General features: G+C 31.9%; 1 protein-coding gene across 1 annotated transcript; it reads left to right on the top strand.

The window, feature by feature from the left end:
- Positions 1–8655: 8655 nt before the first annotated feature.
- Positions 8656–10890, top strand: LOC145075430 (zinc finger BED domain-containing protein RICESLEEPER 1-like). The gene is made up of 6 exons (XM_079021681.1): positions 8656–8755; positions 9448–10030; positions 10125–10326; positions 10412–10538; positions 10601–10720; positions 10793–10890. The coding sequence occupies exons 1-6, from the start codon at positions 8656–8658 to the stop codon at positions 10888–10890; spliced, it is 1230 nt and encodes a 409-aa protein (XP_078877807.1).
- Positions 10891–11351: the final 461 nt, after the last annotated feature.

Here is an 11351-nt window from a genome sequence, read left to right as displayed (position 1 = left end):
GTTTTTGGTTTTTTTTAACATCTGCATGATGCTGCAGCTATTAAAAAATTAAAATAAACTAATTTTATAAACAAAAAAATAGTTTTTTAATACCGAAAATCTAATAAAATATAACATTTCAGCAAAAATTTATGATATTTCAGCAAAAATAGTGATATTTCAACAAAAAAATAGATATATTTTAGTAAAAAATAATGATATTTTATTAAGAAATTATCATTATTCAATATAAAAAAACAAAAAAATCAATAAGAATAAACAAAAAAAAGCGAAAAAAAAATGTAAAATAAGATTTCAAAAACATATAATTAAGATTTCAGCAAGAAAAAAAAAAAGAATAAGAGGTTGGAAGAGGCAATATAATAAGTGTTGCGCCAAACAGAACACGCGTAAAGGTTTTTAACTCTAAAGACTTCTAAAAAATAAACAGCTGCAAGATTAAAAGTGTTACTTGTGTGCTGCGTCGCGCAGCAATAAGATGTGTGAATAAGTTTTTTACAAAAAACAAACAGTATTTAAGTCTAGGGGAGTATTTGGGATTACTTTTTGAGATTAAACGTCGTTTTTGTAAAATGATTTTTTGACGGGTGATTTTTTCCAAAATAAATTTTTTAAAATGTGTTTATATTAGTTTTTAAGGGTAAAGCCAACTTTTCAGGTTAAAAGTCATAAAAGTAAAAAAAGATAAGATTTTCTAACTTTTGAAAAACCAAATTTTCACTTACACAAAAAGTTATTTTTAAAAAATCTTTTTTATTAGCCAAACATTTTTTTTTTTTGACTTTTTATAAAAATAAAAAATCAAAAGTTGTTTTAAATAAAATCTCAAACATTCTCTATACCCAAATTCGAAAGTTACTTAGACATCTAGTTAAGTTAAACCAAGCGTATGATATCAATTTGTAATGATCCAAAACTTATACAAAGTACTAAAAAAATGAGAAAATGACAAAAATAGTCATTTACACTAATCTCATTACAAAAATAGTCAAAAAAAAAACCGAAGTTGCAAAAATAACCATGAATTTCGCAGATGGAATAGTCTCATCTGTGAAATGGGTTTTTCATCTGCGAATGTACAAGCAGCTAAAGCACAATTGTGCTTTAGCTGCTTGTACATTCGCAGGTGGTTAATTTTTTTTTCTCTATATATATTAAAATTGTAGGGTAAATTCGCAGATGGAATAGCCTCATCTGCGATTTACTCTGATTCCATCTGTGAAATTGCGGTTATTTTTTTAATTTTTAATTTTTTTAATTTTTTTTTTTAAGTTTAACTATGAAATCAATTGGTTTGTAGCTCGGTTATATCTAAACGTACATCACCAACATCAACATAATGCCCGTAAACATGCTTTTTTTTTCATTTTTTTGACTTGAATTTTTTTTTCTTTTTTGTTTTATCTACCACACGTCTATTCATAACTTTAACTTCTTGTTCGGCAACATTATTTCATAGTCAAACCAATTGATTTCATAGTTAAACTTAAAAAAAAATTAAAAAAATTAAAAAAAATTAAAAAAATAACCGCAATTTCACAGATGGAATCAGAGTAAATCGCAGATGGGGCTATTCCATCTGCGAATTTACCCTACAATTTCAATATATATAGAGAAAAAAAAAATTAACCACCTGCGAATGTACAAGCAGCTAAAGCACAGTTGTGCTTTAGCTGCTTGTACATTCGCAGATGGAAAACCCATTTCACAGATGGAACTATTCCATCTGCGAAATTCATGGTTATTTTTGCAACTTCGGTTTTTCTTGGCTATTTTTATAATGTAATTAGTGTAAATGGCTATTTTTGTCATTTTATCTAAAAAAATCATGTCAACATTTGATATACCTAATGGTGGTACTTTATACTCCTAAAATGGATAATAAGATGTATCAATAATTATATGAATTAAATATTATAGATTAACTTAACCGGGTGCTACACTCAAAAGCTACAAACGTAAAGCCTTTGATTCAAATAATATATGTGCTTACTTTAAAAGTTAAAAAAAAAAAAAAAAAAAAAAAAAACAATACGTTGACCGCATTTTCATTAAAAAAAAATTAAAAATTAAAAATTAAAAAAATTAAAAAAAAAAAAAAACCCTAATATTTTCATTTCCTACCGATTGGAAACATCTAAAATGTAGGAAAAACTAAAATTTAGGCTTAGACATTTGTTTAGATCATGTAAAAGATATCATGATGTTTTCCCAATGATAAAAGTGTATCACACAGGTTCGCATCATTTTCTATATTTTTTTTTTATAATTTTTAACTATGAATTACGTACGGTGTGGTGATGGTTTTAACCATGAAGTTTTCTTTTTTTAATTTCGATAAAAGAAAAATAAGAACTTTTTAAATAAAAAGTCATACTAAAATTAAAATTAACAAAAAATTAAAAAGTACAGTCTAGAAATCCTAAAAAATAACATTAAATTAAAAATTACATTAAAAACCCAAAAAAAAGCCATAATGTCAAAAAAAAAAAACCTAGAAAAAAACATAACATCGAAATTTCATTTGTGTATTAGATTATATTTTTATCGAATCGACGTCTTTACTGCTTTAGCCGCCTCTTGATATTTGGGGTCGAGATGTCTCACATCTTGCATCAACAAAAATATTCTATGATTCGGACGATTTCAGCCATATGTTTCTCTAAAGTTGTATAAAATTGTGTCATTTGTGTCATCATTTCCTCTGATCTAGTTGACCACTCCGTTCTGATTGACGAATTTGACGATGTCGCTTTTCCCTTTTCCTTTTTCTCGAGCATTTGTTTTGTCCCCTCCGATGAGACGAGGAGGCGGGCACATTTTTTCGATGTCGTCGTTATCATCATTAAGATCAACGCCAATGTGACCATCTGATAACATTTGTTATGAGCTCGAATATGAAAATGTTCAGCTTATTTTTTGACGGATTAGCAACATCTTCATATATTGCAAGCTCCTTCCACCTAATGCTTCTTTTGATAACTTCACACACATGAATAAACTTAAAGGCTTTAACATGTCAACTTGGAATGTTGCATGATTTTTTTTCAACAAACTCGCTTCATTTTCTCTGCTAGACCATTGCTTTTCAAAGTTTTTGTAAATTCTATTCCAATGTGTGACGAGTTTGTTAACAATATTCCATTTCAAGTTACATTGGTCAGATATCCGGTAATCTAAATCTCGAACCATACCCTTAAAAAACCGATCCATAACATGTAACCATAATTGATCACATGATTTGCCCGTTCCCGTGTTGCTATCTTCAGATATGTCGACCCATGCCTTTGTTAATTTTATCTCTTCTTTTTTACTCCATCTTCCTGGATCGGAGTTCCCTTTTTTGTTGAGCTTTCATGCTTGGCATCGAAAAGATTTTCGGTTGCGGGTATGAAAGACGGTTGGGATTGAAATTGAAATTGGGTTTGCGTTTGGGTTTGGGATGTTGTCTGGGGTGGTGGGGATTGGAATTTGAATTGTTGTGGGATTTGAAATTGTGAATAATACTCCACCTACAAACGCTTGGTTTTTGAGATAAAATTGATGGATCCATTTGTTATTGGTAACGTGGTGTTGATCTCGGATCGTAACCAAAAAGTGCAAATGGGTTGGAAGCATTTTGGTTGGAAGGGTTTAAATTATTGGAAGACATTTTGATTGTGTGTGTTTTCAAATGAATGGTAAATATGTTTATATATAATGGTAAATTTGTAAAAAAAATAAATAAATAAATAAATAAGTAAAGAAAGAAAACGACCACAAAGCCGTTTGTCAACGGTTCATTCCTTCCCAATATTCACTTTTTTCGAATTTTACCATCGGTGGAAACCCATCGCCGGTAAAAATAGGGGTGGGGCATGGCGTTCACGGGCAGTAAAGTAATCCACGTCGGACTACCGCCGGTGAAAAACCATCGACACCGTATAACCTTATAAGAAAAAAAGGAGGAAATATGCACAAAAAGTCATTATATTTGATTCTATTGACAAAAAAGTCAAACCTGCTTTTTTTTTTGCAGTTTAACAATTGAAACCGATAAAAACATTCAAAATAACCCTTGTACCCGATCAATGTCCGTTTTAAGGGTTGAATTATATTAAAAAAATCATTAATGACTTTTTCTTTAATAAGGTAAATTTTATGGACTATTCTAGAGATTTTTTTATATATACTGAATTTATTTGAAAATATCTTATATTTATTTATTAAAAAACATAAAATAAAGATATCATTTACATCCCTTTCACCAAGTTGGTGTTTGTTTTTTCGAAGCGAAAACGCATGAAGTCTGTGAACCACATCTACAACCCTCTATAGTAGAAGAGGTAGACCAAACTGCTGCAGCCACGCAGCACACACACAACAATTTTTAAGTCAAAAGTATTCTAAAAAAACAAACAGTTAGGAAATGTCAAGTCTTGCGCAGCCCAGACATAATTGATCAGAAGTGGTTTTTCTTAAAAAAACAAACAACCCCTAAAAAAACTCATATTTTTTTATTAAGAAACACAATAGTGATAATTTATATATCATTTTTGGCATTTTTTGTGACTATCTTTAATAGAGTTTCATTATATATGTGGTCTAGAAATGCACTCCTTGCAACAAATGTGTGGTGATATCCTAAGTCTAAATTTGTGTCCGGTAATGTCTCACTTTTAGGTAATCTCTGTCATTTTGGATTTTTTATCGAGTTGTAAAGAGAAAGAACAATAGGTGAACATAATGATGATGGTGGGTCAGAGATGAAGAGTATAGAAGGTGGGTCGGAGATGGTGTTAATGGGGGCTACTGGTTTTTTTGTGGTGAAGATGGTGTTGTTGGTGGAAAAAAGATGATAGTGGTGGTGATGAATAAATATGAGGGTTGTTATGGCAATGATGAGCGGCTAAGAGGGTGCAAGACCTGATAAAAAAATTTAATGAATTTTTTTGAGAAACATGTAGCATTAATAAACATAAAAATAGACTTTTGTTGATTTATAGTAAGAAATACCTTTCTAAACAAAATATTATGTATAATGCAACTTTATTTATGAATAACATCATCTGAATTTGCACAACTTAAAATTTTTTGGAATTTGCTCAGAATACATTTTACAAAATTTTGGAACTTTTTTATTGTATGATTTTAGAATTTTAGTATTTATTATAAAGTATTTTTTTATATCTTTTTTTACAATTTGTTGTTTTTACAAAATTATTTTTTCAAGTGTTCCCCAAACAACTTTATTTTTTATTTATAATGGTTCCTAACTTTTAATATTTTTTTGAGCTTAGTCCAATTTTTTTATAATTTTTTTTCAACTTTTTAACATTATTTTTATACGTTTTATAAAACTTAGTTTTTTCTATAAAAATACTTTTTACAACATAATTTTACGAAGTTGCTTTACAAAATTATTTATTTTGCAAAATTACAAATGGTATTAGGTTTTCTTTCTTAATTAACTATATAGTGGTCTACAGGTAAGATATTGGTATCTTCATATACAAGTTTAATGTTTGCGATTTAAGAGTTTTAAAAATGAGTTAACCCGTCAATCCGTTTATATTTTTAATAAAAAATAGATATTTTTTATTTTAAAATGTATTTATGTATCAAATATTAATATTTAATAAGTGTTATATAATATATACCATAATATCATTGATTCATAGACCATTTGACTATTTTGACATTTTAACTTGTGGTGGATGGCCTAACTCCGAAGGTTGTAAGTCTGTAACCATTTGATTTTGCCCATTTTTGCCCTAAATCAAATCGTGTAACGGCATATGACTGTATGAGCGATTGAGCATATCTCCCTCTTCCACTCTCCCGATCTCCCATAGTCAACAGTCCCACTCTCCCCTCTATTACTCTGTTACTCTGTGATCGAAATTCGAAATCAAGTATCAAAATCACAAATGACGTTGAGTGTTGACGCCTGAAGGCTGAAGTGGTGAAGCCCTGAACGTGAGTCGCGCCAATATGATCGATCTTCTGGTATGTTTCTTAAGTTGTTCTTTTGTCTTCTAGTATGTTTCTTAAGTTGTTCTTTTGTCTCAGTTTTCCGATTACAAGATGCACCTCCTCAGTTTTCCGATTTGGTTTTTAATCAAAATATGAAATGTGTATGAGTGATTATAATAGGATTGTGAGAAGTGAGACTTTCGATGACCTGACAAGCTGATAACACAAACATGTAACTAAGAAAACCTAAATTTTGAACACGAAATCGATGTGTAATGTTAGTTTTTAATCTGAAAGTGATAATATCCCATAAATTATGAACTGGAAATTATGTATCAGTATATGTTTTATATCAATTTTACTATATCTTCTCTTCAGGTCTATCTATGACATTCCCAAAATCACGGTCAGAAAAGACCGATTTAATTTATGCTTTTAAAATAATTTTCAGAGTAATCCTTTGATTTAAAAGAGTTGCGGAACTTGTTCCCAAAACAAAATATGATAAATAAAATTTATCAAAGCATTCCTTAAAAAATGTATTTTCATATATAACAAAACTCGGGATGTCATGTTCCGATACAAACCAAAAGCATACACGACACATTATAAACCTTACAGCAGTTATATACAACTATTGGCCTATAAACAAAATATCTTCACAAATTTCTCCAACTTATGCTCTCGCGCCACTACCTATAATACAAAGAAATTGAGTGGATTAGGCTTGGGAACCTGGTGAGCATATAGGGTTTTCAACCTACAACAAATAATTATATTTAATTTTCACCAACCAACAATAACCCGATTACCCATTCCCGTTATCCTCACTTTACGTCCCTAAAACAACAACTATCACAAGGGACCTAGTCTAGGATTTTTCATTGGGATGAACATTACTGCAAAGGGGTTTCCTCAACAATAGATGTCCTAAAGGCAACCATGATGGGGATAGAGTACACCGGTGAACACATAATTCACAACACCTACAGGTTATGAACCTGCCAGCGTTCCACTGGACTGTCTAGAAAGAGTTTGTGGTCGTCATCCATATTCCGCTAGATGACTAGATCAACATCAACATCGAGGCCTCTCATCATTTTATTTCATCACACAACAACTGCCTACCCATGTTCTACCCAACATATTAGTAGATAAAAATATAGACATTTATATACAGCTTAAAACCCGTACAAATCATTCATTCAACAATTATTTCAAATAAGCAAATAATATACAAACACATAACATGTACTTTGTAGAGAATACTCCGTATCTATGTGTTAGAAGAAAATGAATATACACTCACTTGATAAGATGATGCTCGGACAGCACTACGGCTCTTTAAAACAGTATTCTTCGGTGAAACCGGGATGCTTCACAAAAACCGGACTTCTCACGGGTAGAGCTTTGGCTCGAAACTCTTTTTCTTCTCGGGATCTTCTGGGCTTCGGGACTTACTTCGGGTGTCGGGATGATACCGAAACTTCAGGGGTATAACTTGCACGTAAAACAAGGTAATATGGAGTGAGAGGAAAGAGATTGAGCGACCAATTCGGCTGGACTCGACTTCTATTTATAGGGAGCTAAATTTCTATGCTCACGTCGTGAGCCACTCATGCTCATGTCGTGAGCTCGAATATGTCATTGCGTTCTTCATCAGGCCACTTGCCTTGGAAGACGTCCATCACCTGCTCACGTCGTGAGATCTGACACAGGGGTTGAAGTTTGTGCCCCGAACTTCATAAATTCATATCTTTCGCATACGAGCTCCGTTTTCGACGTTCTTTATATCCACGCGCAGGTGAGATTATTCTCTACAACTCTCGTTTAAACTCTGTCGGCTAATTTTGACTTTAACTTTTATTATATTATATTTAGTAGGACGGGACAGGAAAACTCCGTTAGAAATTCATAACTTCTTCATCTGATGCCCGTTTTCGTTTGTCTTTTTACCGTTGCATTACTATCGACGAGATCTTCGATTCTCGCTTAGATTGTTTTGGCTAGAAATCACTCGATCTCATGTTCAAACTTTGGGCTGCATACCGCTAAGTCGAAACTTCAAAAAATCATAACTTCCTCATACGAAGTTAGATTTAGACACTCTTTTTATGCACGCTCTCGGTTTAGCTTATTCTACGACTTTCGTTTAGATCACTAAGGCTAAATATCGCTCTATCGTAAACTCACTATTTAAGACATGCAGTGTCGCACCGGTTCTGTCGCGACACTTCGACAGGTCATAACTCCTTCGTTATAACTCGGATTTCGGCATTCTTTAAATTTTTGTAAACCTCGCAACAACCACTACAACTTCCTTCATAGATATCGGGCTTATCTAATATTTTATTATTACGCTTATTTTTATTCTTAATTCATTTAAGCAACACAATTAAGCATAAACCACATAATAATCAAATAATACATTTCCATTATTTCAAAATGAGTTACAAAGGTTAACCTAGACTATTACATCATCATTAATGCCTAGTCTAGAAACACGAGTGTTACAATATCTTGCATCTACAGACTAAGTGTTTGTGACTGTGTTATCTGTGTTATCTATGTATTTGTGTACGTGAAGTGTGAACAGTGTATCTGTGTATGTGAAGTGTATCTGTGTATGTGTATGTGAAGTGTATCTTTGTATTTGTTTCTCCACTTGATGTTCCTCCTGTTTTTCATTGTATGAGAGTTATGGCAGTTACTAATAACACCAATCCTTTGGATGTTAATGATGGAAATGATGATTCAGTTGAAGAAATTTGGTCGGAAAGTGTATCACAAGGTGTTGAGAGTACTTCTACAAAGCAAAGGAAAAAAAGGAAAAAAAAACTTCAGATGTTTGGAGAAATTTTGAAATGCTCCCACAAAAACCAAATGAGCCCCTATATTGTAAATGCAAAAAATGAGGGACAGAATATCAGACATAAAGCAAACATGGAATATGTAATCTATGTCGTCATCGAGATTCATGTAATATCTCAAATACTAGAGATATCGGTCAATATATGATTTCTTCCAGCAATGGTGTTATGGCTACAAGAAATCCAAAGTTTAGTCAAGAAACGTTCCGAGAAATTGTGACTCATGCTATGGTTAGATGTGACTTTCCATTCTCTTTTGTTGAGTATGAAGAAGTTAGAAATTTTGGAAAATACTTGGAACCGAAAGCGAGTCTTGTTTGTAGGAACACAGAAAAGTCTGATATCAAAAAATTATATGCTACTCAACAAAAAAGACTCTGTGATGAGTTGTTTAGATGTCCTAGTAGAATATGCTTGACTTCTGATGCTTGGACCTCAATCGTTACAAATAGTTATCGGAGTTTCACTGCCCACTATGTTGATAGCAGTTGGGTCGTACAAAAGAGAATTTCAAACTTTTTCCACTTTCCTCCTTCACATACGGGTGTAACTATAGACGAAAAGTTGGGTGAATTGATCAAAAGTTGGGGAATTGAAAAGAAATTGCTTTATATAACTTTAGATAATGCAGCATCCAATGATGTATGTGTTGAGTTGCTTACGAATCGGTTTCATTCGATGAATTCTTTGGTATATGATGGCAAGTTATTTCATCTTAGATGTTGTGCTCATATTTTGAAACTGATTGTACAAGATGGTTTGAAACAAATTGATGTTGCGGTGGAGAAAGTTAGAGATTGTGTGAAGTATATCAAGGGATCTACACTAAGAAAAGACCGATTTATTCAAATTTGCTTGCAAAATCTTCTTGACTACAAAAAGGCTTTGGTTCAAGATGTTCCTACTAGATGGAATTCCACTTATAAGATGCTTTCTTGTGCACTTTATTATCGTCATGCCTTTTCTCATTTGAGCTTGAGTGATTCGAACTTTCAAACTTGCCCATCCTCTGATGAATGGGATAGAGTTAAGAAAATGTGTAGTTTTCTTAAATTGTTTCATGATGCAACTCTTCAGTTTTCAGGATCTCTTTATCCTACTTCAAATTTGTATTTCCCTCAAATATTTGGAATACATTTGAAGTTGGTTGAAACGAAAGACAGTCCTGATAAGTATATGAAAAAAAATAGCTACTCAAATGTGGAGTAAATTTAGCAAATATTGGGCTAATTTCAATCTTTTGTTAGCTATAGTTGTGGTGTTTGATCCGCAATATAAGTTCTATTTTGTTGAGTTTAGTTATAAAAAGTTGTATGGTGAAGGTTCATCACAATTGAAGAAGTTTGAGGAGGCACTTTTTGCACTTTTTGATGAATACATGCAATCTTCTCAAGAAAGTAGTGTTGGAAATGTTGGAGGTGGCAGTGGTAGTGGCGCAGTTAATTCTCGACAAGCTAGTGTTGGAAATGTTGGAGGAGGCTCTAATCATAGTATTCTTGAGGTAAGTCCTTTTTTCATTACATTTGCTTTATATATTTTTGTTTTAAATATATTATAATTTTTTCATATTTTATTTAATATAATAGGAGTTTGATGAATACGATAATGATGATATGGATTCGAACAAAAAAAGTCAATGCAAGTATATCTTCTTGAGCCAAGAACTAAAAGAACTTCTTCCATTAACATACTTGAGTTTTGGCAATCCCAACAGTATATGTATCCGGAATTATCTAAATTAGTTGTGGATATACTTTGTGTTCCTGTTTCAACAGTAGCATCTGAATCAGCTTTTAGTCTCGGTGGAAGAGTTTTGAATAAATATCGAAGTTCCATGAAGCCTGACATTGTTGAAGTTGTAATTTGTAGCAGGGATTGGTTGTTTGGAGAAAAAGGTATAATTTATTGTTTACTTATATTAACTATTATTTTGTATTGTTTTTTCTATTTTTATCTTTCTTATCCAGTGGATACTCATGTTGATATCAATAAACTAATTCAAAACTTCATGGATATGAACATTGCCGAAGACAAAACAGATGTTATGAGTTCTAATAAACTTTAAGTCGACGTTTGGTGAGTTATTTTTAATGACAACTATACATTTTTATAATTTCACTTGTGTGTGTTTTAACCTTGGCTATTGTCTCTACTTGAAGGTTGAAGTTCATCATAAAAAAGAAAATGGTGTTGGAGAATTAACTTTGTTTTTTGGGAGAAAAAAATAGGAATTGTGGCTATTACTTTAGCAATTGAATTATGTATGTTTGTATTAATGTTTAGTTTGAACACGTTTCTATGAATGTTTTTAATTTTCATTTGGATGTTTAAGACTTTAAGACTTTATGTAGTTAAGTGTCTAAAATTCGGATATGTTTGCATCAACCTTCAAGAATTTATTCATGTTTAATTGTTATTTTTGTTTATGGAATCTAACCCACGAACCCAAATCTAACCCACAAACCCGCCAACCTGTGAACTCGTATAAATAAATGGGTTCGCGGGTCATATATGGATTTATGTTCC

Source organism: Lactuca serriola, chromosome 9 (genome assembly GCF_051521515.1).
Source record: "Lactuca serriola cultivar US96UC23 chromosome 9, Lser_US96UC23_V15, whole genome shotgun sequence".
NCBI lineage: Eukaryota > Viridiplantae > Streptophyta > Magnoliopsida > Asterales > Asteraceae > Lactuca > Lactuca serriola.
Note: the sequence above shows the minus strand (reverse complement) of the source record. Positions and strands in the feature narration are given on the sequence as shown.

What these genes read in the sequence shown, in the direction of transcription:
- LOC145075430 (XM_079021681.1), top strand. Translation starts at nt 8,656, where the DNA reads ATGGCAGTTACTAATAACACCAATCCTTTGGATGTTAATGATGGAAAT. An exon ending in AATAGCTACTCAAATGTGGA is followed by an intron (nt 10,031 to 10,124) that starts GTAAATTTAGCA and finishes TGTTGAGTTTAG; the next exon opens with TTATAAAAAGTTGTATGGTG. An exon ending in CTAATCATAGTATTCTTGAG is followed by an intron (nt 10,327 to 10,411) that starts GTAAGTCCTTTT and finishes TTAATATAATAG; the next exon opens with GAGTTTGATGAATACGATAA.